This window comes from Chiloscyllium plagiosum, unplaced genomic scaffold, assembly GCF_037043375.1.
Source record: "Chiloscyllium plagiosum isolate Xiang-an unplaced genomic scaffold, Cpla_swu_hap1 HiC_scaffold_5, whole genome shotgun sequence".
In the NCBI taxonomy this organism is placed as follows: domain Eukaryota; kingdom Metazoa; phylum Chordata; class Chondrichthyes; order Orectolobiformes; family Hemiscylliidae; genus Chiloscyllium; species Chiloscyllium plagiosum.
Genome location: NW_028270143.1, coordinates 117,474,688 through 117,495,989, shown reverse-complemented (window position 1 = coordinate 117,495,989; position 21,302 = coordinate 117,474,688). Strand labels below are relative to the sequence as shown.

General features: G+C 42.8%; 1 protein-coding gene across 4 annotated transcripts in view; it reads right to left on the bottom strand.

The window, feature by feature from the left end:
• Positions 1-21,302, bottom strand: part of obscnb (obscurin, cytoskeletal calmodulin and titin-interacting RhoGEF b) — a 799,195-nt gene that overhangs the window by 663,224 nt on the left and 114,669 nt on the right. For all 4 annotated transcript variants that reach the window (XR_015757277.1, XM_087987576.1, XM_087987577.1 and 1 more), the window contains exons 12-13: positions 16,896-17,171; positions 5,968-6,243 (exon numbers count right to left, since the gene is read on the bottom strand). Coding sequence is in view for 3 of the 4 variants with exons in the window: in XM_087987576.1 (XP_087843702.1) it covers positions 5,968-6,243; positions 16,896-17,171 (552 nt within the window). In the remaining variant the exon portion in view is untranslated. The remainder of the gene's footprint in view (positions 1-5,967; positions 6,244-16,895; positions 17,172-21,302) is intronic.

Sequence of the window (21,302 nt, the reverse complement as noted above, 5' to 3'; positions counted from 1 at the left end):
AAACGTCAGCTCTTTTCTCTCCTTACAGATGCTGCCAGACCTGCTGAGATTTTCCAGCATTTTCTCTTTTGCCTTTAATACATTGTCTGAGCTGAGATGTCACCTATTTTTATAAAACCTTATGTTATCTCGAAAATGTGACTTAAAAGAAGTTCTGAGATTTACATATTAATGAACCGAAACCTGCAATCCATTCTAAAAGATGAAAGACTTAACAGCAATCTAGGTTTGTTCAATATATTGTTTTAACTGCATGACACTGTGATCTTTTGCTATAAATTCTGTATATTGTGATCCTGCCCCACTAGTTACCCGATGAAGGAGCAGCTCTGAAAGCTAGTGTTTCCAAATAAACCTGTGAGACCATAACCAGGTGTTGTGTGATTTTTAATTTTGTCACCCCAGTCCAACAACAGCACTTCCACATCATTCTCCCAGAAGGCCATTAAATCTTTGGAATTCTCTTACCCAGAGAGCAGTGGTGGCTAGGGAACAGAATATTTTTAGAACATGAACAGATTTTTGATTGACAAGTGATGGTAGTGAGGTTAGGAAGAAAAAAGCAAAGTAGAGTTAAGGACAGATCAAATTGGTCGTGATCTTACCAAACAGATTCAGTGAGTCTACAGACCTAATTCTGTTCTATTCTTAAAATCTCACTTATTATTTTATTTCTAGCAATTACTTATAGAGAGTTGTACAGCACGGAAACAGACCTTCAGTCTTATACATCCATGCTCACAAGATATCCTAAATTAATCTAGTCCTATTTGCCTGCATTTAGCCCATTCCCCCTAAAACCTTCCTACTCATATACCCATCAAGATTCCTTTTAAATTTTGTAATTGTACCAATTGCTACCACCTCCTCTGGTATGCATTCACAACTCTCTGCATGAAAAAGTTGCCCCTTAGGTCCCCTTTAAATCTTCACCTCTCAACTTAAACTTATGCCTCTAGTTTTGTTCTCCCCTACTTTAGGAAAAAGACCTTGACTACTCACTCTATCCATGCCGCTTTTGATTTTATAAACCACTATAAGGTCACCCCTCAGCCTCCAACACTCCAGGAAAAATGGCCACAGCCTATTCAGCCTTGGATGACAAAAGAAGAGGAGCATCTCGTCAAGAGGAAGAAGGAAGCTTATTTAAGGTTCAGGAAGCACAGGTTCTGGCACAGGTTTACAGGATTACAGAGTAGCTAGGAAATACCTCAAAAATGGACTGAGAAGAGCTAGGAGGGTGCACGATAAAGCCTTGGCAGGAAGGATTAGGGAAACCCAAAGGCATTCTATACTTACATGAGGAATAAGAGACTGATCAGAGAGAGGATGGGGCCAATCAGGGATAGTGGAGGGAATTTGTGCCTGGAGTCTGAAGAGGTAGGGGAGGCCTTAAATAGTTTTTTACTTCAGTTTTCACTAGAGAGAGGGATTTTGTAGATACTGAAAATGCCATGGACCAGGTCAATAGGCTTGAACAGACTGATATTAAGAAAGTGGATGTGCTGGAAATTCTGGGAAACATCAAGATAGATAAGTCCCCAGGGCCAGATCAGATATATCCACAGTAACTACAGGAAGTGAGGAATGAGATTTTTGCACCTCTGCCCATGATCTTTGCATCTTCACTCTCCACAGGGATAGTACCGGATGACTGGAGGGAGGCAAATGTTGTTCCTCTGTTCAAGAAAGGGAATAAGAAATTCCTGGGAATTATAAACCAGTCAGTCTAACATCTGTGGTAAGCAAGGTACTGGAAAGATTCTGAGAAATAGGATTTATGACTATTTGGAAAAACATAGTTTGATTAAAGATAGTCAGCATGGCTTTAAGAGGGGTCTCACAAGCTTTGAGTTCTTTGAGGATGTGACCTCACATGTTGACAAAGATCAAGGAGTGGATGTGGTGCATACGGATTTCAGTAAGGCAGTTGACAAGGTTCCCCACGGTAGGCTCATTCAGAAAGTTAGGAGGTATAGAATACAGGGAAATTTGGCTGCCTGCATAGAGAATTGGCTGGCCAAAAGAAGACAGTGAGTGGTAGTGGTTGGAAAGTATTCTGCCTGGAGGTCGGTGACCAGTGGTGTCCCGCAGGGATCTGTTCTTGGGCCTATGCTCTCTGCAGTTTTTATAAATGACTTGGATGAAGAAGTGGAAGGGTGGGTTAGTAAGTTTGCCAATGACACAAAGGTCGGTAGTGTTGTAGATAGTGTCAAGGCCACAACAAGACAAATGACAGAATGCAGATCTGGGCTGAGAAGTGGCAAATGGAGTTCAACCTGAATGAATGCAAAGTGATTCATTTTGGAAAGTCGAATTTGAATGCTGAATATAGGGTTAAAGACCAGATTCATGGCAGTGTGAAGCAACAACAGGACCTTCGGGTCCACACAGACAGATCCTTCAAAGTTGTCACCCAAGTTGATAGGGCTGTTAAGAAGGCATATGGTGTTTTGGCTTTCATTAACAGGGGACTGAGTTTAAGAGCCACATGGTTTTGCTGCAGGTTAGACCACACTTGGAATATTGTGTCCAGTTGTGGTCATCTCACTATAGGAAGGATGTGGATGCTTTAGAGAGGGTGCAGAGGAGATTTACCAGGATGCTGCCTGGATTGGAGGGCTTGTCTTATGAAGAGAGGTTGAGCGACCTAGGGCTTTTCACACTGGAGAGAAGAAGGAAGAGAGGTGACTTGATAGAGATGTACAAGGTAATGAGAGGCATAGATAGAGTAGATAGCCAGAAATCTTTCCCCAGGGTAGAAATGGCTGTCATGAGGGGTCATAATTTTAATGTGATTGGAGGAAGGTATAGGGAAGATGTCAGAGGTAGGTTCTTTACACAGAGAGTGATGGGTGCGTGGAATGCACTGCCAGTGGTGGTAGTAGAGTTAGGGACATTTGAGCACCTGCTAGACAAGCACACGGACGGCAGTAAATTGAGGGGTGTGTAGGTTAGGTTCATCTTAGATTAACATAAATGATCGGCACAACACTGTGGGCCTAAGAGCCTGTACTGTGCTGTACTGTTCTACGTTCTATGTTTTTTAACTATGTACTACACTCTGTCTCCTATCTTTGAGCCAATGTTGTATCTAAATGGCCAGTTCTGCCTTTATTTCATGTGTTCTAACCTTGCTAACTAGTTGACAATGAGGAACTGTGTGGATCACCTTACTGAAGTCCATATGGATAACATCTACCACTCTGCCTTCATCAATTTTCTTTGTCCCTTCCTCAAAAAACTCTATCATGTTCGTGAGACACAATTTCCCATGCACAAAACCATGCTGACATTCTCTAATCAGTCCTTTCCGAATACATGTAAATCCTGTTTCTCAGAATCCCCTTCAACAACTTACCCACCACTGATGTCAGCCTCACGGGTATATAGTTCTTTGCCTTTTCCTTACCAGCTTTATTAAATAATAGCACCATGTTAACCAAACTCCAGTCTTCTGGCACCATTCCCCTGGCTATCAATGATACAAATATTTCAGCCAGGAGCCCAGTAATCACTTCCCTAGCTTCCCACAAAGTTATATGGGATACCTGATCAGGTCCTGGGGATTGATTAGGGATAGTTAACATGGCTTTGTGCATGGGAAATCATGTCTCACAAGGTTGGTTGAGTTTTTTGAAGAAGTAACAAAGAGGATTGATGACAGCAGAGCAGTAGACGTGATCTATATGGACTTCAGTAAGGCGTTCGACAAGGTTCCGCATGGGAGGCTGGTTAGCAAGGTCAGATCTCATGGAATACAGGGAGAACGAGCCATTTGGATACAGAACTGGCCCAAAGGCAGAAGGCAGGGGGTGGTGGTGGAGGGTTGTTTTTCAGACTGGAGGCCTGTGACCAGTGGAGTGCCACAAGGATCGGTGCTGGGTCCTCTACTTTTCATCGACATAAATGATTTCGATTTGACAGATGACACCAAAATTGGAGGTGTAGTGGACAGCGAAGAAGGTTACCTCAGATTACAACAGGATCTTGATCAGATGGGCCAATGGGCTGAGATGTGGCAGATGGAGTTTAATTTAGATAAATGTGAGGTGCTGCATTTTGGGAAAGCAAATCTTAGCAGGACTTAATGGTAAGGTACTACAGAGTGTTGCTGAACAAAGAGACCTTGCAGTGCAGGTTCATAGCTCCTTGAAAGTGGAGTCGCAGGTAGATAGGATAGTGAAGAAGGCGTTTGGTATGCTTTCATTTATTGGTCAGACTATTGAGTACAGGAGTTGGGAGGTCATGTTGCAGCTGTACAGGACATTGGTTAGGCCGCTATTGGAATACTGCATGCAATTCAGTTCTCCTTCCTTTCGGAAAGATGTTGTGAAACTTGAAATGGTTCAGAAAAGATTTACAAGGGTGTTGCCAGGGTTCAGGGTTGAAGGATTTGAGCTATAGGGAGAGGTTGAATAGGCTGGGGCTGTTTTCCCTAGAGCATCGGAGGCTGAGGGGTGACCTTATACAGATTTAGAAAATCATGAGGTGCATGGATAGGATAAATAGACAAAGTCTTTTCCCTGCGGTCGAGGAGTCCAGAACGCGCAGTCATAGGTTTGGGGTGAGGGGGAAAGATATAAAAGAGACCTAACGGGCAGCTTTTTCACCTAGACGGTGGTACATGTATGGAATGAGCTGCCAGAGGAAGTGGTGGAAGCTAGTACAATTGCAACATTTAAAAGGCATCTGAATGGGTATATGAATAGGAATGGTTTGGAGGGATATGGGTAAGGTGCTGGCAGGTGGGACTAGATTGGGTTGGGATACCTTGTCAGCAAGCATGTGTTGGACTAGAGGGTCTGTTCCCATGCCGTACATCTCTATGACTCTATTTATCCATCTTTTATGTGTTGAGTTACTTTATATCTTTTGGAGGAAAATAAAAATATGGGACAGAATTTCTTCACAACCAACCCATTCACCATAACTTGTCAAAGGATATGGCAGGATATTGATCAATTGCAAAGTTGGGTGGAGAAATGGCAGATTGAATTTAATCTGGACAAATACGAGGTGAAATGCAAGAGGAAAGTACACAGTAAACGGCAGTACCCCGAAGAGCATTGATACACAGAGAGATCTTGGGGTATAAGTGTATAGCTCTCTGAAAGTGGCAACAGAAGTGGATAAGGTGGTAAAGAAGGCATACAACATGCTTGCCTTTATAAGTCGAGCACTGAGTATAAAAGTCAGCAAGTCAGGTTGCAGCTGTATAAAAGTTTAGTTCTGGCTTATTTGGAATATTGCATGCAGTTGTGGTTGCCACGTCATAGGAAAGATGTGAAGGCTTTGGAGAGGATGCAAGAGAGATTTACCAGAATGTTGTACGGATTGGAATGCATTAGCTATCAGGAGAATTACACAAACATGGATTGTTTCCGTTAAAACATCGGAGGCTGAGGACTGACCTGATGGAAGTACATAAAATTATGAGACACATGGATATGGTGGACAGTCAGAGTTATTTTCCTGGAATGGAAATTTTAAATACTTGTGGCCATATGTTTAAGGTAAGAGGGAGAAAATTTGAAGGAGATGTGCAAGGCATTTTTTTCACACAGAGAGTGGTAGGTAACTGGAACACGCTGTCAGGGGAGGTGCTAAAAGCAGATACAAGAGCAATGTTCAAGCGGCATTTAAACAAACACATGATCCAGCAGGGAATAGAGGGATATGGACTATGTGCAGGTAGACATGAGTAGTTTTGAATGGTATCTCCGGTCGAAAAGCCTGTTCCTGTATAGCATTGTTCTATGTATGTTGTGTAAGTTTGCAGCAAGTGCAAGTTACAATCTTAAGCAAGTTTTCCATTAATTCTCTAAGTTACAACATTATAATAGATGAAACTCCAAAAAGCACCAACCATTTGTTCTAAAAATGCCACATGACAAGCAATAACCTTAAAAACATCAGAAAACAAGATTAAAACTAAACAGCAAACCATCAACAAACATGACTGACCTGTAACCTCAACATGAAAAGTCAATTTCTCTCCAGCTGCTTCACATGCGTAACTGCCACCATCCTTTAGCTCTGCATTCAGAATGATGAGTCTTCGTATTCTATCATCAGATTCAAGTTTAAGCTTCTGACTAGAACTGAGAGACTTTCCACTTTTGGACCATTTCACTCCAGTTTTGAAATCCGATACTTCACAGCTGAGAACAGCATTCTCCGATACTCGAACTTTTACCTCCCTCTGAACAGCTTCTTTATTGGCAAATACTGGTACTGGTTCTGCAAAAGAGTTTCCACTGGCAAGTAAGATCAAGAAATGTTAGTTCCAATGATACCAATTCTTTTGGTGTTGTTCAACCAAAACGGATTCTTTTTTGATAAGTAATAGCTCTTGTTCTGCAAAAGAGTTTATATCAACGAGTAAGTTTCTCACTTTCTGACGCTCATTAGACGTCGATCTCTTTGACCAAGCTTTGGGCCAACTTTGTCCTTAAGTACCTCGGTGTTGAAAGCAGATCTCTAAACGAGAAACCATGTTTAACTAAATTGTTTTAGATTTTTGGAAAGGTAACAGAAAGGCACCATGAGGTAAATGCTGTTGACGTGGTCTACATGAACTTTCATGAGGTGTTCACTGAATGCCACATAACAGACTGTGACCAAAGTTATAGCTCAAGGAATGAAAGTAACAGTAGTAACATAGATATAAAATTGGCTGAGGAATAGAACATTGAACACAGAACTTAGAAAAGTACAGCCCAAGATGTTGTGCCGAGGGTTAATCTTAATGTAAAATAAAATAACTTAACCCACGCACCCCTCAATTCACTGCTATCCATGTGCATGTCCAGCAGTCGCTTAGATGTCCCTAATGACTCTGCTTCCACTACCACCGGTGGCAACGCATTCCATGCATTCACAACTCTCTGCATAAAGAACCTTTCTCTGACGTCCCCTCTATACCTTTCTCCTAATATCTTAAAACTATGATCCCTTGTACCAGTCAATCCAGCCCTGGGGAAAAGTCTCTGGCTCGTGACTCTATCCATTCCTCTCATTATCTTGTATACCTCAATCAGGTCACCTCTCTTCCTCCTTCTCTCCAGAGAGAAAAGTCCAAGCTTATTCAACTTCTCTTCATAAGAGAAGTTCTCCAGTCCAGGCAGCAGCCTGGTAAACCCTCTCCAAAGCCTCTGTATCTTTCCTATAGTAGGGCGACCAGAACTGGACACAATATTCCAAGTGTGATCTCACCAGGGACTTAAAAATGTATTGCTGGAAAAGCGCAGCAGGTCAGACAGCATCCAAATAGAAGGAGAATCGACGTTTCGGGCATAAGCCCTTCTTCAGGAATGAAGCTCTGATCCCCAGCATCTGCAGTCCTCACTTTCTCCTCACCAGGGACTTGTAGAGCTGCAGCAAAACTTCGCGGCTCTTAAACTCGATACCCCTGTTAATGAAAGCCAAAACACCATATGCTTTCTTAACAACCCTATCCATTTCGGTGGCAACTTTGAGGGACCTTTGCACTTGAACACCAAGATCCCTCTGTTCCTCCACACTGCCAAGAATCCTGTCTTTAATCCTATATTCAGCATTCGAGTTCGACCTTCCAAAATGCATCACTTCAGATTTATCCAGGTTGAACTCCATCTGCCACTTCTCAGACCAGCTCTGCATCCTGTCTATGTCGCGCTGCAGCCTGCAATAGCCCTCTATACTATTGACGGCACCCGCAACCTTTGTGTCATTGGCAAATTTACTAACCCACGCCTCAACCTCCTCATCCAAGCCATTTATAAAAACTACAAAGAGCAGAGGCCCAAGAACAGAGCCCGGTGGGATCCCACTCAACACTGACCTCCAGGCAGAATACTTTCCATCTACAACCACTCTCTGCCTTCTGTCAGCCAACCAATTCTGAATCCAGGTAGCCAAATCTCCCTGTATCCCATACTTTCTGACTTTATGAATGAGCCTACCATGGGGAACCTTATCATATGCCTTGTTGAAGTCCAAATACACCACATCCACTGCTCTACCTTCGTCGACCTGTCTCGTCACCTCCTCAAAAAACTCAATAAGATTAGTTAGGCATGACCTGCCCCTCACAAAGCCATGCTGACTGCCTTTAATCACGCTATGCTTTGCCAAATTACCATAAATTCTATCCCTCAGAATTCTTTCCACAACTTTGCTGACCACAGACGTAAGACCGACTGGTCTGTAATTGCCAGGATTTCCCTCTTACCGTTCTTGAAAAGAGGAACAACATTCACCTCTTTCCAATCCTCCAGTAAGACTCCAGTGAGGAGGCAAAGATTTTAGCCAGCAGCTTAGCAACCTCCTTTCTCGCTTTCCACAGCAACGTAGGATAAATCTGGTCTGGCCCTGGGGACTCAACAATCTTAATGTTTGCTAAAAGTTCCTGCACATCAACTTGCTCAATCTCGATCTATTTAAGCCTGTTTCCCAGCTCCTTAAATTTCTCATTCACAACAAGGTCCCTTTCCTTAATGAAAACCAAGGCAAAAAAAATTCATTTAGGGCTTCCCGTCTGCTCAGACTCCGTGCACAGTTCCCTACGCTATCCCCAATCGGCCCTGAAAAGGAAACAAGAGTAGTGGAGAAACGTTTGTAGTGGTGTTCCTCAGAGTCATCAGTAATGGAGTTCTTTCCTTTCCGGATATCCATTAACAATATCAATCTTTGCATGCAGGAAACAATTTTAAACTTTGCAAATGACACAAAACTTGCAAAAATTGTAAACTGTGAAGACAACAGTGTAGAGCTCCAAAAAGAGTGAGCATATTGGTGGCAGATGAGATTCAATGTACAGAAACATTTATTGATGCATTTTGATAGGATGAACAATGAAAGTCATTATGAAATAAGGTTAGAATTCTAAAGGGGTGCAGGAGCAGAGGGACTGCTGTATATGTGTACAGATCACTGAGGAGGTAGGACAGGTGACATTGCTATGGCGACAGCAGCCGCTGGAGGCTTTAGCAGTCAGCCTCAACGCTGCTCGTGTGTCTGGGCAGAAGTCTGGCAGTCGGTGGCATCACAGCTTCTTCACGGTCTGGAGCATGAAAGCAGGTGCCAGAGCAGGACTCCAGTCGCACTGTGGGAGCAGACAGCCCGGGATAGCCAGCAGCAAGAGCAGAAGCAGGCAGCCTGGGGTGGCCGGTGGGTAAAGAGTGGGAGCAAGCAGCCCACGACAAGCAGCAACAGGCTTCCCATGGCAGTGGCTGTAGAAGGAACAGGCAGCAATGTGATGAGAGCAGGCAACCTAAGGTGTGGCAGGGCGAGGTCAAGCCCTTGTGAGGAATGCGAGCCCAGCATGGGCAGGCATTTATGGAATGTGGTGTTGAACTGTTAGCTGTTTCTTTGTTTTTCTACTTTGGTAAGAAGGACTATAATGTTTAACTTGATAACTTTGTGTCTCTTGTTCTTCTGTTTTGTCCAAAGATTCTGTGCATAGGTTCTTTGTACCTAAGATGGTGCCATAAGTGGCGACTTGTAAACTGTTCATTGTATTAATGTGAGTACATGTGACAATAAACCTAATGCAAATTCAGGTGGTGAGAGAAATTAATAAAGCAAACAGTATCCTCAACTTCATCAATTATTAGTGGCACAGAGTTCCATAGTAAGGAGGTGATGTTATATATAAGGTACTTGTTAGATGTCAGCTAGTCTACTGTGTACAGTTTTGAGTGCCACATTATAGGAAGGATGTGAATATACAGGAGAGTGTGCAGAAGTCATTTACAAGAATGGTTCCAAGGATGAGAAATTTCAGTTATGAAGATAGATCAAAAAGGTTGGGAACAAAAACAGAAATTGCTGGGAACACTCAGTAGGTCTGGCAGAATCTGTAGAGGGAAAGCAGAGTTAACATTTCAAGTCCAGTGACTTCTTCAGAATTAATTGTAGCCAGCAAAAGGTTGGTATATATGCTGAAGATGACAGGCAGGACACAGGGAAGAGTAAATGATAGGTGGAGATTTCAAAGAGAGAGGGTACAATCGGTAGTGACAATATTTCAGTTGAATAAAGGGAACTATGGAGCTATGAGGGAGGAGCTGGCTAAAGTTCAATGTTGCAATACCTTAGCAGGGATGACAGTGGAGGAACAATGGCAGATATTTCTGGGTATAATGCAGAAGATGCAGGATCAGTTCATTCCAAAAAGGAAAAAAGATCCGATGAGGAGGCAGGGGTGGCGAGGGAAGTTAAGAAACATATAAAGTCAAAAGAGAAAAAGTATAACATAGCAAAGATGAGTGTGAAAACGAAGACTGGGAAGCTTTTAAAGAACAACAGAGGATTACTAAGAAGGAAATACGCAGAGAAAATATGAGGTGCGAAGGTAAACTGGCCAAAAATATAAAGGAGGATAGTAAAAGCTTTTTTAGGTATGTGAAAGGGAAAAAAATGGTTAAGACTAAAATTGGGCCCTTGAAGACAGAAACAGGGGAATATATTACGGGGAACAAAGAAATGGCAGAAGAGTTGAATTGGTACTTCAGATCTGTGTTCACTGGGGAAGACACAAGCAATCTCCCTGAGGTAACAGTGGCTGAAGGACCTGAACTTAAGGGAATTTATATTTGCCAGGAATTGGTGTTGGAGAGACTGTTAGGTCTGAAGGTTGATAAGTCCCCGGGGCCTGATGGTCTACATCCCAGGGTACTGAAGGAGGTGGCTCTAGAAATCGTGGGTTCGTTGGTGATTATTTTCCAGAGTTCGATAGATTCGGGATCAGTTCCTGCGGATTGGAGGGTGGCTAATGTTGTACCACTTTTTAAGAAAGGAGTGAGAGAGAAAGCAGGAAATTATAGACCAGTTAGTCTGACCTCAGTGGTGGGAAAGATGCTGGAGTCAATTATAAAGGATGAAATTACGACACATCTGGATAGTAGTAACAGGATAGGTCAGAGTCAGCATGGATTTATGAAGGGAAAATCATGCTTGACTAATCTGGAATTTTTTGAGAATGTAACTCTGAAGATGGACGAGGGAGATCCAGTGGATGTAGTGTACCTGGACTTTCAGAAAGCCTTTGATAAAGTCCCACATAGGAGGTTAGTGAGCAAAGTTAGGGCGCATGGTATTGGGGGCAAAGTACTGACTTGGATTGAAAATTGGTTGGCTGACAGGGAACAAAGAGTAGTGACAAACGGCTTCCTTTCGGAATGGCAGGCAGTGACAATATATATTTTTACAATATATATTAATGATATAGAAGATGGTATTTACAATATATATTAATGATATAGATGATGGTATTAATAGTAACATTAGCAAATTTGCTGATGATACAAAGCTGGGTGGCAGGGTGAAATGTGAGGAGGATGTTAGGAGATTACAGGGTGGCCTGGACAGGTTAGGTGAGTGGACAGATGCATGGCAGATGCAGTTTAATGTGGATAAATGTATGGTTATCCACTTTGGTGGTAAGAACAGGAAGGCAAATTACTACCTAAATGGAGTCAAGTTAGGTAAAGGAGCAGTACAAAGAGACCTGGGTGTTCTTGTACACCAGTCAATTAAGGCAAGCATGCAGGTACTGCAGGTAGTGAAGAAAGCTAATAGCATGCTGGCCTTCATAACAAGAGGGATTGAGCATAGAAGCAAAGAGGTTCTTCTGCAGCTGTACAGGGCCCTGGTGAGACCGCACCTGGAATACTGTGTGCAGTTCTGGTCTCCAAATTTGAGGAAAGACATTCTGGCTATTGAGGAAGTGCAGCGTAGGTTCACAAGGTCAATTCCTGGAATGGCAGGATTATCTTATATTGAAAGATTGAAGCGACTGGGCTTGTATACCCTTGAGTTTAGAAGACTGAGAGGGGATCTGATTGAGACGTATAAGATTATTAAAGGGTTGGACACTTTGGAGGCAGGAAACATGTTTCTGCTGATGGGTGAGTCCCGAACCAGAGGACACAGCTTAAAAATAAGGGGTAGGCCATTTAGGACAGAGATGAGGAGAAACTTCTTCACCCAGAGAGTGGTGGGTGTGTGGAATGCTCTGCCCCAGAAGGTAGTGGAGGCCCAGTCTCTGGATTCGTTTAAGAAAGAGTTAGAGAGAGCTCTCAAGGATAGTGGAATCAAGGGTTATGGAGATAAGACAGGAACAGGATACTGATTGAGGATGATCAGCCATGATCATAATGAATGGTGGTGCAGGCTCGAAGGGCAGAATGGCCTACTCCTGCACCTATTGTCTATTGTCTATTGAGATAAAGCCTGTGGAGGCAGAACAGCAGTTGGACAGACAAAGGCATGGGGGAATCAATAACTGCTAACTGCAAACATTAGTAGCTGACAATGGGATGGTTGTGGTAGCAGCCCATTTAATGACAAGGCCCAGGGTAAGGTACTCAGGCCCTAAAATTATTGCACTCAATATTAAGTCCTATCTCCACGTGATGTTTACTCCCCCCCACTTTGCCCATCCCTTCCAATCTACAATCAGTTCTGAAGATCACTGCATTGAAAAAGCTAATTCTGCTTTCTCTCCACAAATGCTGCCAGACCTGCTGTATTTTCCCAGCAATTTCTGTTTTTGTTTCTGATTTCCAGCATTCGCAGATCTTTGTTTTTTTTATGCGTTTTGGAGACAAAAAGGCTAAGAGGAAATTGATAAAGGTTTACAAAATCATGTAGAGGGATGAATAGAGTTGCAAGGGAAAAAAACTTTTCCCGCTCAAAAAAGAATTGTGATGGAGATAGTATGTCAGCTTGGATAGAGAAATGACTAACAGAAAACAGAATTGAGATAAGGGTGCCACTTTCAGAACAACAACCTGTAACAAGTGGAGTGCCACTGTGAGCAGTGTTGGACCACAATTATTCAGAACATATACTAACAATTTGGATGAGGAAAGTGAATTTGCAGATAACAAAACAATTAGTGGAAAGGCAACTGTAGTGATTGGAACTAGGTGGATCTTGTTGACTACAAGCTCCTTGATTAGGTTGTAAACCATGCCAATCATGAAGCCCTGGCTGACGAATATAAAGGGGGGGATCACCCAGTGCGGAGGGGGAAGGGTAGGTCAGAGAATCCCCTCGTGGGTCTGCTCCTGGCCCTGGCCAGGTTGGCCATAAACAGGTCTAAGCAGTGGGCCATGGAGAGAGGTGGTATGGCTGGTTGCCAGCCCCTCTTTCACAGTTATGTGCGGGCCGGGGTGTTTCTGGAGAAGGAGCATGCGATGCCTACCAACACCCTCGGGGTTTTCAGGGAGAGGTGGGCACTGCAGGATGTGTCGTGCTTTTTCCCTCCCTCCCTGACTTTATTTTGTTTTAATCCCTGCCCTCGCTTTCACTTTTTTGATCACTCAGTATTGCCCTTTGTTGAGAAAGGCACTGCTTGTCACTGGCCTGCCAGGTGTTTTTCTTTTCTTCCTGTTGGTGGAGTATAAATAAAGATTAATGCACTCGTTGTTCTTCTCTCTGACTTACACCTGCACACACACAACATAGGTGCTGACGAAAAATTAAGCACTACTGCTGTTTGGCAGTAGTGTGGGGGTTAAAATGTTTTTTTTTAAATAAACAGAGGATTCAGAATCTCTTCACTTCAGGGGACTGACACTGAGCTGGCTGGCCACACAGCCAGTATACTGCAGGGAAGAAAAAAATATAAACAGGGATCACCTCGTGCAGAGAGGGGAGGGGAGGTCAGTGGAACTCCTCATAGGTCTGCTCCTGGGCCTAGCCAGGCTGGCCATAAATGGGTCCAGGCAGCGGGCCATGGAGGAGGTCGTTATGGCAGATTGTCTGCTCCTCTTTAACGGTTACGTTCAGGTTCAAGTGCCCCTGGAGAAGAAGCAAGCAGTGTCTACCACCACACGAGATTTTCATGGTGAGGAGGGCAACACAGGGTGTGGTGCGTTTTATTTACCCCTCTGATTCTATTTTGATTTGATCCCTGCCCTCCTCCTCACCTTTTTTGATCACTTAGCATTGCCCCTTGATAAGGAAGGCACTGCTTGTTACTGACCACTCGGGTTTTTCCTTACTTTCTGCTGGTCATATATAAATAAAGATTTCTGCATTTGTTATTCTTCACTGTGTCCTACACCTGCACACACACGACATGGGCACTGGGGAAAGCATAAGCACTACTGCTGTTTGACAATCGTGTGCAGATTTATAAAGAAAATAAGAAATAAACAGGGGATTACCTAGTACGGAGGGTGGAGGGTAGGTCAGATGACCTCCTTGTGGGCCTACTCCTGAGCCTGGCCAAGCTGGCCATAAACAGATCCAGGCAGGATCAGGAGGTGCAGAAGTCGACGTTTTGAGTGTAACCCTTCTTCAGTATTGGGGATAGCTGCAGGCAAAGGGGGAGGCAGGGGCAGGGTGGTGAAGTGGGGATAGGTGAAGACAGGTGGAGGGTACGACCTGGTTGGTCAATAGGAGGAATGAATCCAGTTGGTGGCAGGGAGCAGTGGAAGGGAGGGAGTGGGGCTGGGAAGGGAGCCGTGGGAGGGGGAGCGAGGTTATTTGAAATGAGAGAACTGAATGTTGAGTCCTCCTGGCTGTAACATGCCCAGGCAGAAGATAAGGTGCTGTTCCTCCAATCGAAGCTGTGGTTTGTTTTGGCAATGGAGAAGGCCAAGGATGGTCATGTTGGAAAGGGAGTGGTTGGGGAATTAAAACAGGCGGTGACTGGGAGGTCTGATTGGTCCCTGCAGACCTTACTACGATGCTCGATGAGCCATTCCCTAAGTTTACTTTCCGTGCAACCAGTTCCACAGGGGCCGACCAGACCTCCCAGTCAGTGCCAATTTCAATTCCTCCAACCACTCCCTATACCTCAAACCCTTCAACCCTGGCAACATCCTTATAAATCATTTCTGAACCCTTTCAAGTTTCAGAACATTCTTCTTATAGGAGGTAGATCAGAATTGAATGCAGTATTCCAAAAGTGGACTAACCAATGTCATGGACAGCTGCAACATGACCCCCCCCCCCCCCCCCCCCCCCCAAGTTCGGTACTCAATGCTCTGACCAATAAAGACATACCAAATATCTTCTTCACTACTCTGTCTACCTGCAACTCCACTCTAAAGAAGCTATGAACCTGCACTCCAAGGTCTCTTTGTTCAGTGAAAGTCTCTAGGATCTTACTCTCATCGATAATCAATAAGGGAATCAAGGGTTATGTGGAAAAGGCTGGAAAGTGTGGAGTTGAGGATTATCATATCAGCAATGATTCTCATTGAATGGCAGAGCAGACTCGATGGGCTGAATAGTGTACTTTTGCTCCTACTTCTTATAGTCTTATGATTCCACTGAGCTTATATTCACTAGAGTTTAGAAGATTGAGAGGTGATCCAATTGAAATGTCTAAAATTCCTAGACAATTTTATGTAGGAAAGACAATTTCCCAGGTGGGTGGGTCCATAACTCAGGCTCACAGACTCAAAATACAGGTGAGTCTATTTCGGACTGAGATGAAGAACGTTTCTTCACTCAGAGGGTGGTCAATGTGTGAAATCCTTTACCACAGAAGGTAGTAGATACAAGGTTACTGAATATGTTCAAGTGATTGCTGAAGTTTTAGGTGTTGAAGGCATGGAGTATGAAAAGAAAGCAGAAATATGGCAAGAGGTAGAGGATCAGCCATGATCATACTGAATGGCAACGCATCTGGTCAAATGATCACATCCTGCACCCAGTTAGCCAGCTGCATTCACCCCTTTTTCAAGAACTAGGCTGTCTATTAAAGATCTAAACTTTTGCTTAAAGTCAACTAATTGACATAATGATAGGTAAAGAGAAGCAAGATAGCTCCTTTGCCCACATCCAAAGCAGATAAACCAGTGTCTTAACATTTGCCTTGTCCAACATTTGCCATAAGGCTGCCAGCCATGACTGCAGAAATAGAAAACTGTCTTAGTGAACGTCAGCAAATCAAACAGCTAAATTTATTTTCTGCACATGGATCTGAAAGGAGCATAACTGCACCTCCTGACACCACAGTAAAGGACCCAATTACCACTATCGCAAAGTCCCTAACTTGAGAATATTGCTGATATACATAATAGAGACTCACAGATGGCAAATAACCATGATCTTCACAGGAACACAGGTAAACCACCCAGAGTCTTCAATCTGTTTATTCATTCAATTTGACCAGAAGCAAACTGTTGCTTCAATTCTGATGAAAGACCATTAAACCGAAATGTGGCCCCCAATTTATGAACATTCAAAATCTGACAGTTCATACTTACAAATGACTTCCCATATTAATATTAATTTTAAAGATCCAATGTGCAACTATTTGCTCATATTTACAAATGGCTATTATATATTGTACTGTATAGCATTCCAACTTGCATACAAGTCGATTTATAAAAGTAGGAGGAGAAAGTGAGGTCTGCAGATGCTGGAGATCAGAGCTGAAAATGTGTTGCTGGAACAGCGCAGCAGGTCAGGCAGCATCCAGGGAACAGGAGAATCGACGTTTCGGGCATAAGCCCTTCTTCAGGATTCCCGAAACGTCGATTCTCCTGTTCCCTGGATGCTGCCTGACCTGCTGCGCTGTTCCAGCAACACATTTTCAGATTTATAAAAGTACTCAACAATGGAAATTGTGCATAACTGGGGAACTGCCTATATCCATTTGTCCATCCACATATGACACCTAGGATTTCTAACGTCATCTGTTTTTATTTCTGATTTAAAGCATCCATAGTCTTTTGTTGATGCACCATGATTACACTTGTCTGTTTTTATTCCATATATTTCAATATACTTACCTAAGAAAAAAAAGACAAATTTCAAGGCATGTCATAATAAAGCAGATCAAACATAATTGGGCCTACATATCTTCCAAATGTTATACATAAATATTGGAATAATTAAATGGGTAAAAACAAAATGCAGGATTTTCCTTGAAGCATACTAACCTGAAATCTGAACGTTGAAGGTCAATCTCTCGCCAGCTGCTTCACAAATGTATTCACCTAAATCTTTTAATTCCACATTCTGAATGATCAGTTTTCGAATATTACCATCAGACTCAAGATTAATCTTTTTACTGCTAGTGAGTCGTTTTCCATCTCTAATCCACTTGACATCAGTTTTGGACCGTGACACTTCACAACTGAGAGTAGCATTCTCTGATCGTCGAACTTTCACTTCCTTCTGAACTGAACCCTTATTGACAAATCCAGTTTCTGGTTCTGCAATCAAGAAACATCAATTGGAATGTCAGATTAAAAATGGTAGACATAAACCTGACCAGATATTTATGCATAAAAGCTGAAAATGTGTTGCTGGAAAAGCGCAGCAGATCAGGCAGCATCCAAGGAACAGGAGAATCGACGTTTCGGGCATGAGCCCTTCTTCAGGACTCTTCTTCAGGCTCGTGCCCGAAACGTCGATTCTCCTGTTCCTTGGATGCTGCCTGACCTGCTGTGCTTTTCCAGCAACACATTTTCAGCTCTGATCTCCAGCATCTGCAGTCCTCACTTTCTCCTAGAAGATTTATGCATAAAACTAAAGGTTTGATAAAAGATTAATACAGTAATGCATCTAATATACAAAGATACAAGATAAGCATTCCCAAGTACCAACTTGGTGCAGAATTCATCTTACCCCATTAAGAGACTAAAACTAAAAGACTATTCTTCCAGTAGAGAGAAAGAGAGAGAGAGAGAGATGAGACAGTTCACTTCGTATGGTGAAAAGAAACTGAGTACCGAGAAGGAAATGGTTAAGGGAAACAGGTACAAAAAATGGTTATGAGTGTGTTTTGAATATGTAATAACTTCCCTATCTTAAAAGCTTGGAAAAGAAAATTGTAAAAGCTAAAGAATTGCTTCAGGCTCCACCACTGAATTGTTCAAATGTTTACTCTTTTTTTATGCCTTAATACCATGATATGAAACCCTTAGAAATTTATTCTATCACAAGATGAATTTCTGCCCCAAAGTAATCACTACTGTATTCATTATATCTCCTATCTCCACTCCTAGCCAATACCAACGCATGTTGATCTTGAAATAACTCCACAGAATCTGGTATTCCTTCACTAACTCACTTTATTTATACATGGAAACTCCTTGACACAATCCAGCTCCCTCATAGCCATCTCTCAGTGTGAACAGAATGTCTGACACTCCTGTTTTTATCTGAAAGCCAGGGCTTTCTGATTGGACCAGATTAAGAGCCCCAGTCAGAGAACACGTATTCTATGACATCCACCTGGCATTCCTGAAGAAGGGCTCATGCCCGAAACGTCAATTCTCCTGCTCCTTGGATGCTGCCTGACCTGCTGCGCTTTTCTAGCAACACATTTTCAGCATCCACCTGGTTAACCTTGTTACAGTCACTATAAATCTTACCTGTGCTTTCACAAAAATTCAAATTTAATTATTCTATTAGTCTCCCTCCTTATCAGCCTCTAATTAACTTTTCTCCGCAGATTGTAGTCATCCAGAACTCCACTATGCATAATCAGCAAGCCCCCCCAAAGCTTGAAATCAAAAATCCATCTTTATGTTTAGATTCGTTTATGAATTTGCCTTTGTACCTGTAAAACATCCGCAAGCAGCATAATCTTTTGCAAATTCAGCCCTCCTAATTCCAGTCCCTTATATATTCCTGTCATCGAATCACAATTGACAGGGCTTCCTCTAGTCATCTTGGGTAAATTTTCCTATTTTCAGGCCGTGTTTATTTGATTGAGATTAATAATGCCCATTCCACTATATCTCATAGCACTTTTGCTTAAGCAAATGTAACCCTTCACCACATTAATTTACCATCTGAGGACTATGATGCCCTTCCCCATGCAATGGCACAACTGGAGAGGCTGAAGAACATATCACCACTGGGACCTAAGGGCATTCAAGCATCCCAGAGGAATCTTGTAGCACAGTGGTTGCATCTCTTTTTCTGAGCCAGAAGGTCCAGGTTCAAGTTCTACCTGCTCTGAATAGGTTGATTTAAAAGAAGTATATAAAGCAGAGCCAGACAGGCTCTTGTGGTGTGGTGATATTGTCCCCATCTCTGAGCCAGGAGGCCCATGTTCAATTCCCACCCATTCCAGAGGTGTGCGATATCTCTTTGAACAGTGATTAGAAAACATCTATATTTGGCCATTAGCCTGTACTTTGAGGGCTGTTATGGCACAGCAGTAGTGTTCCTGCCTCTGAACCAAGAGCCCTGGGTTCAAGTCTTGCCTGCTGCAGAGATGTGTAATAATAACTCTGAACAGGCTTATTTAAATAAAAACATAAAGCAGAGCCAGGCTAGAGTTCTTGTGCAGTGATAGTGTCCCTACCTCTGGACCAGGAAGCCCAGGTTCAAGATCCTGGCAAAAGTGAGGACTACAGATGCTGGAAACCAGAGTTTAGATCAGAGTGGTGCAGGAAAAGCACATCAGGTCAGGCAGCATTCGAGGAGCAGGAAAATCGACATTTTGGGCAAAAGCCCTTCAACAGGAATAGAGGCAGAAAGCCTCCAGGGTGGAGAGATAAATGGGCCCATTTATCTCTCCACCCTGAAGGCTTCCAGCCTCTATTCCTGATGAAGGGCTTTTGCTCGAAACATCGATTTTCCTGCTCATCAGATGCTGCCTGACCTGCAGGTTCAAGACCCAGCCTGTTCCAGAGGTTAGTGACAGCATCTCTGCACAGGTTGATTATAAACTAAGAAAATAAGATTAGAAACTAAGATAAAGCAAACCAGGAGGCTCTCACGGTGCAGTGGCAGTGTCAACAACTCTGAGCCAGTCCCACCTGCTCCAGAGATGTGCAATGACTTTTCTGAACAAGTTGATTTAAAAATCTTTTTAAAAAGCAGACCCAGGGATGGGTTCTGCAGAACTGTTTGCCCCAGGCTAGGTCTAGCTTATGTATATTCAACATGTTCAACAATAAATGATGTTCCTTTCCAGTTGAGTTATTATAGTTTGATGGTTTCTCTTGTTTCAGCATCACCAGTATCTACTGTTCCATCTATTTTGAACATTCTCTATCCCCCCTCTCTTTGTCTCATTGCAGGGAAAATTAGTCCAGCACCTCCAGTTTCGACAGCACCTCAACTGAGGTGTATGTAATCCCCTGACTTGACCTGCATGGCTGACCATGGTCCAAACCTCATACTGCACTTCTGGTAGAATCGGACTAACCATGACCAAACCCTGGACTGGAATCAGATCAGCCCCTAGACTGACTGTGGTTGTACTCTCACTGACTGTAGGTCCTTTTGAGCCCATTAAGAATTGATATTTAGAGATAGCTATGTACTTGATGCACATGCAGTGTGATTCCTGTGAACAAGTGCTGACACACACTATACATATAACATTGAGACAGCACATTGCCATACAGCAAAATGTACACCTCTTTGACTCTTCAGTGTTCCCCACCATGACAAACTGCCTTTCCCCCTCTACACTGAAAAGCAATGCAAGTCACAAATAATGGTACCCTCCAAATATGGGCAAAGCTAATGAATGCAACAAATGAAGTCAAGAGCCACAAAATGTAACTTGTGTAGATAAGTAAGATGCTTTTATCCCTGCACGCAAAGCATCCTGGCAGAAGCATGCAAACTATGTCCCTGACATAGTCCTGAAGGTGATGTAATTTAGATTGAGAAAGCATGATCTTGTGGTAAACTTGGGTGGTTTGACAATGCCAATTTGTACAGACAGTGTGTATGAAGAGTGCCAGGTATGTTGTGGTGAAGACAGAAATGGATGAATGTGTGGAGATACAAGCAGCAAGCTCCTGCCATCAGGTAACCATTCTGACTTTCATGCGAGAAACTGGCACTGTCTAGTTTCAAAATATTGGTAGTGTCATATAAATGAAGCAAGTTGTGCGAATCGTGAAATGCAAATGCATGGAATTAAGGTGGCTTATTAGTGGGTTTATGAAGTCACCATTTAAAGCTTAAGGGAAATTTTTTCTCCATGAGATTCCAACTTTATCATTCTTGTCATTCTTTTCCTAATTTTCTCACCAATGATGCTGCCTTAAAGGGAACAGAAAATTCTGTCCCAAGTTTATACTCTTCAGAATTGCACCTATCCACCTTTTCTTTAAGTTCTTTCTTTAAAAAAACAACTCTTTTCCTAGCCTTCTAAACTCTCCTTGTTTGGTTGAAGTTTTTATCTTACCACACATACCTCTGAGTAATCCTTTGGGATAATTCCCTAAAATAAAGATATTACACAGGTCCTACTTACATTTTCAAAGCCAGGTGAAAGCAGAAGACAAAGATTAGGGAGACAGTTCTTATGGATAGTCAAGAAGGAAAAGCTCTAAGGAACCCCAACCAGATGTCAGAAAAACGTAATC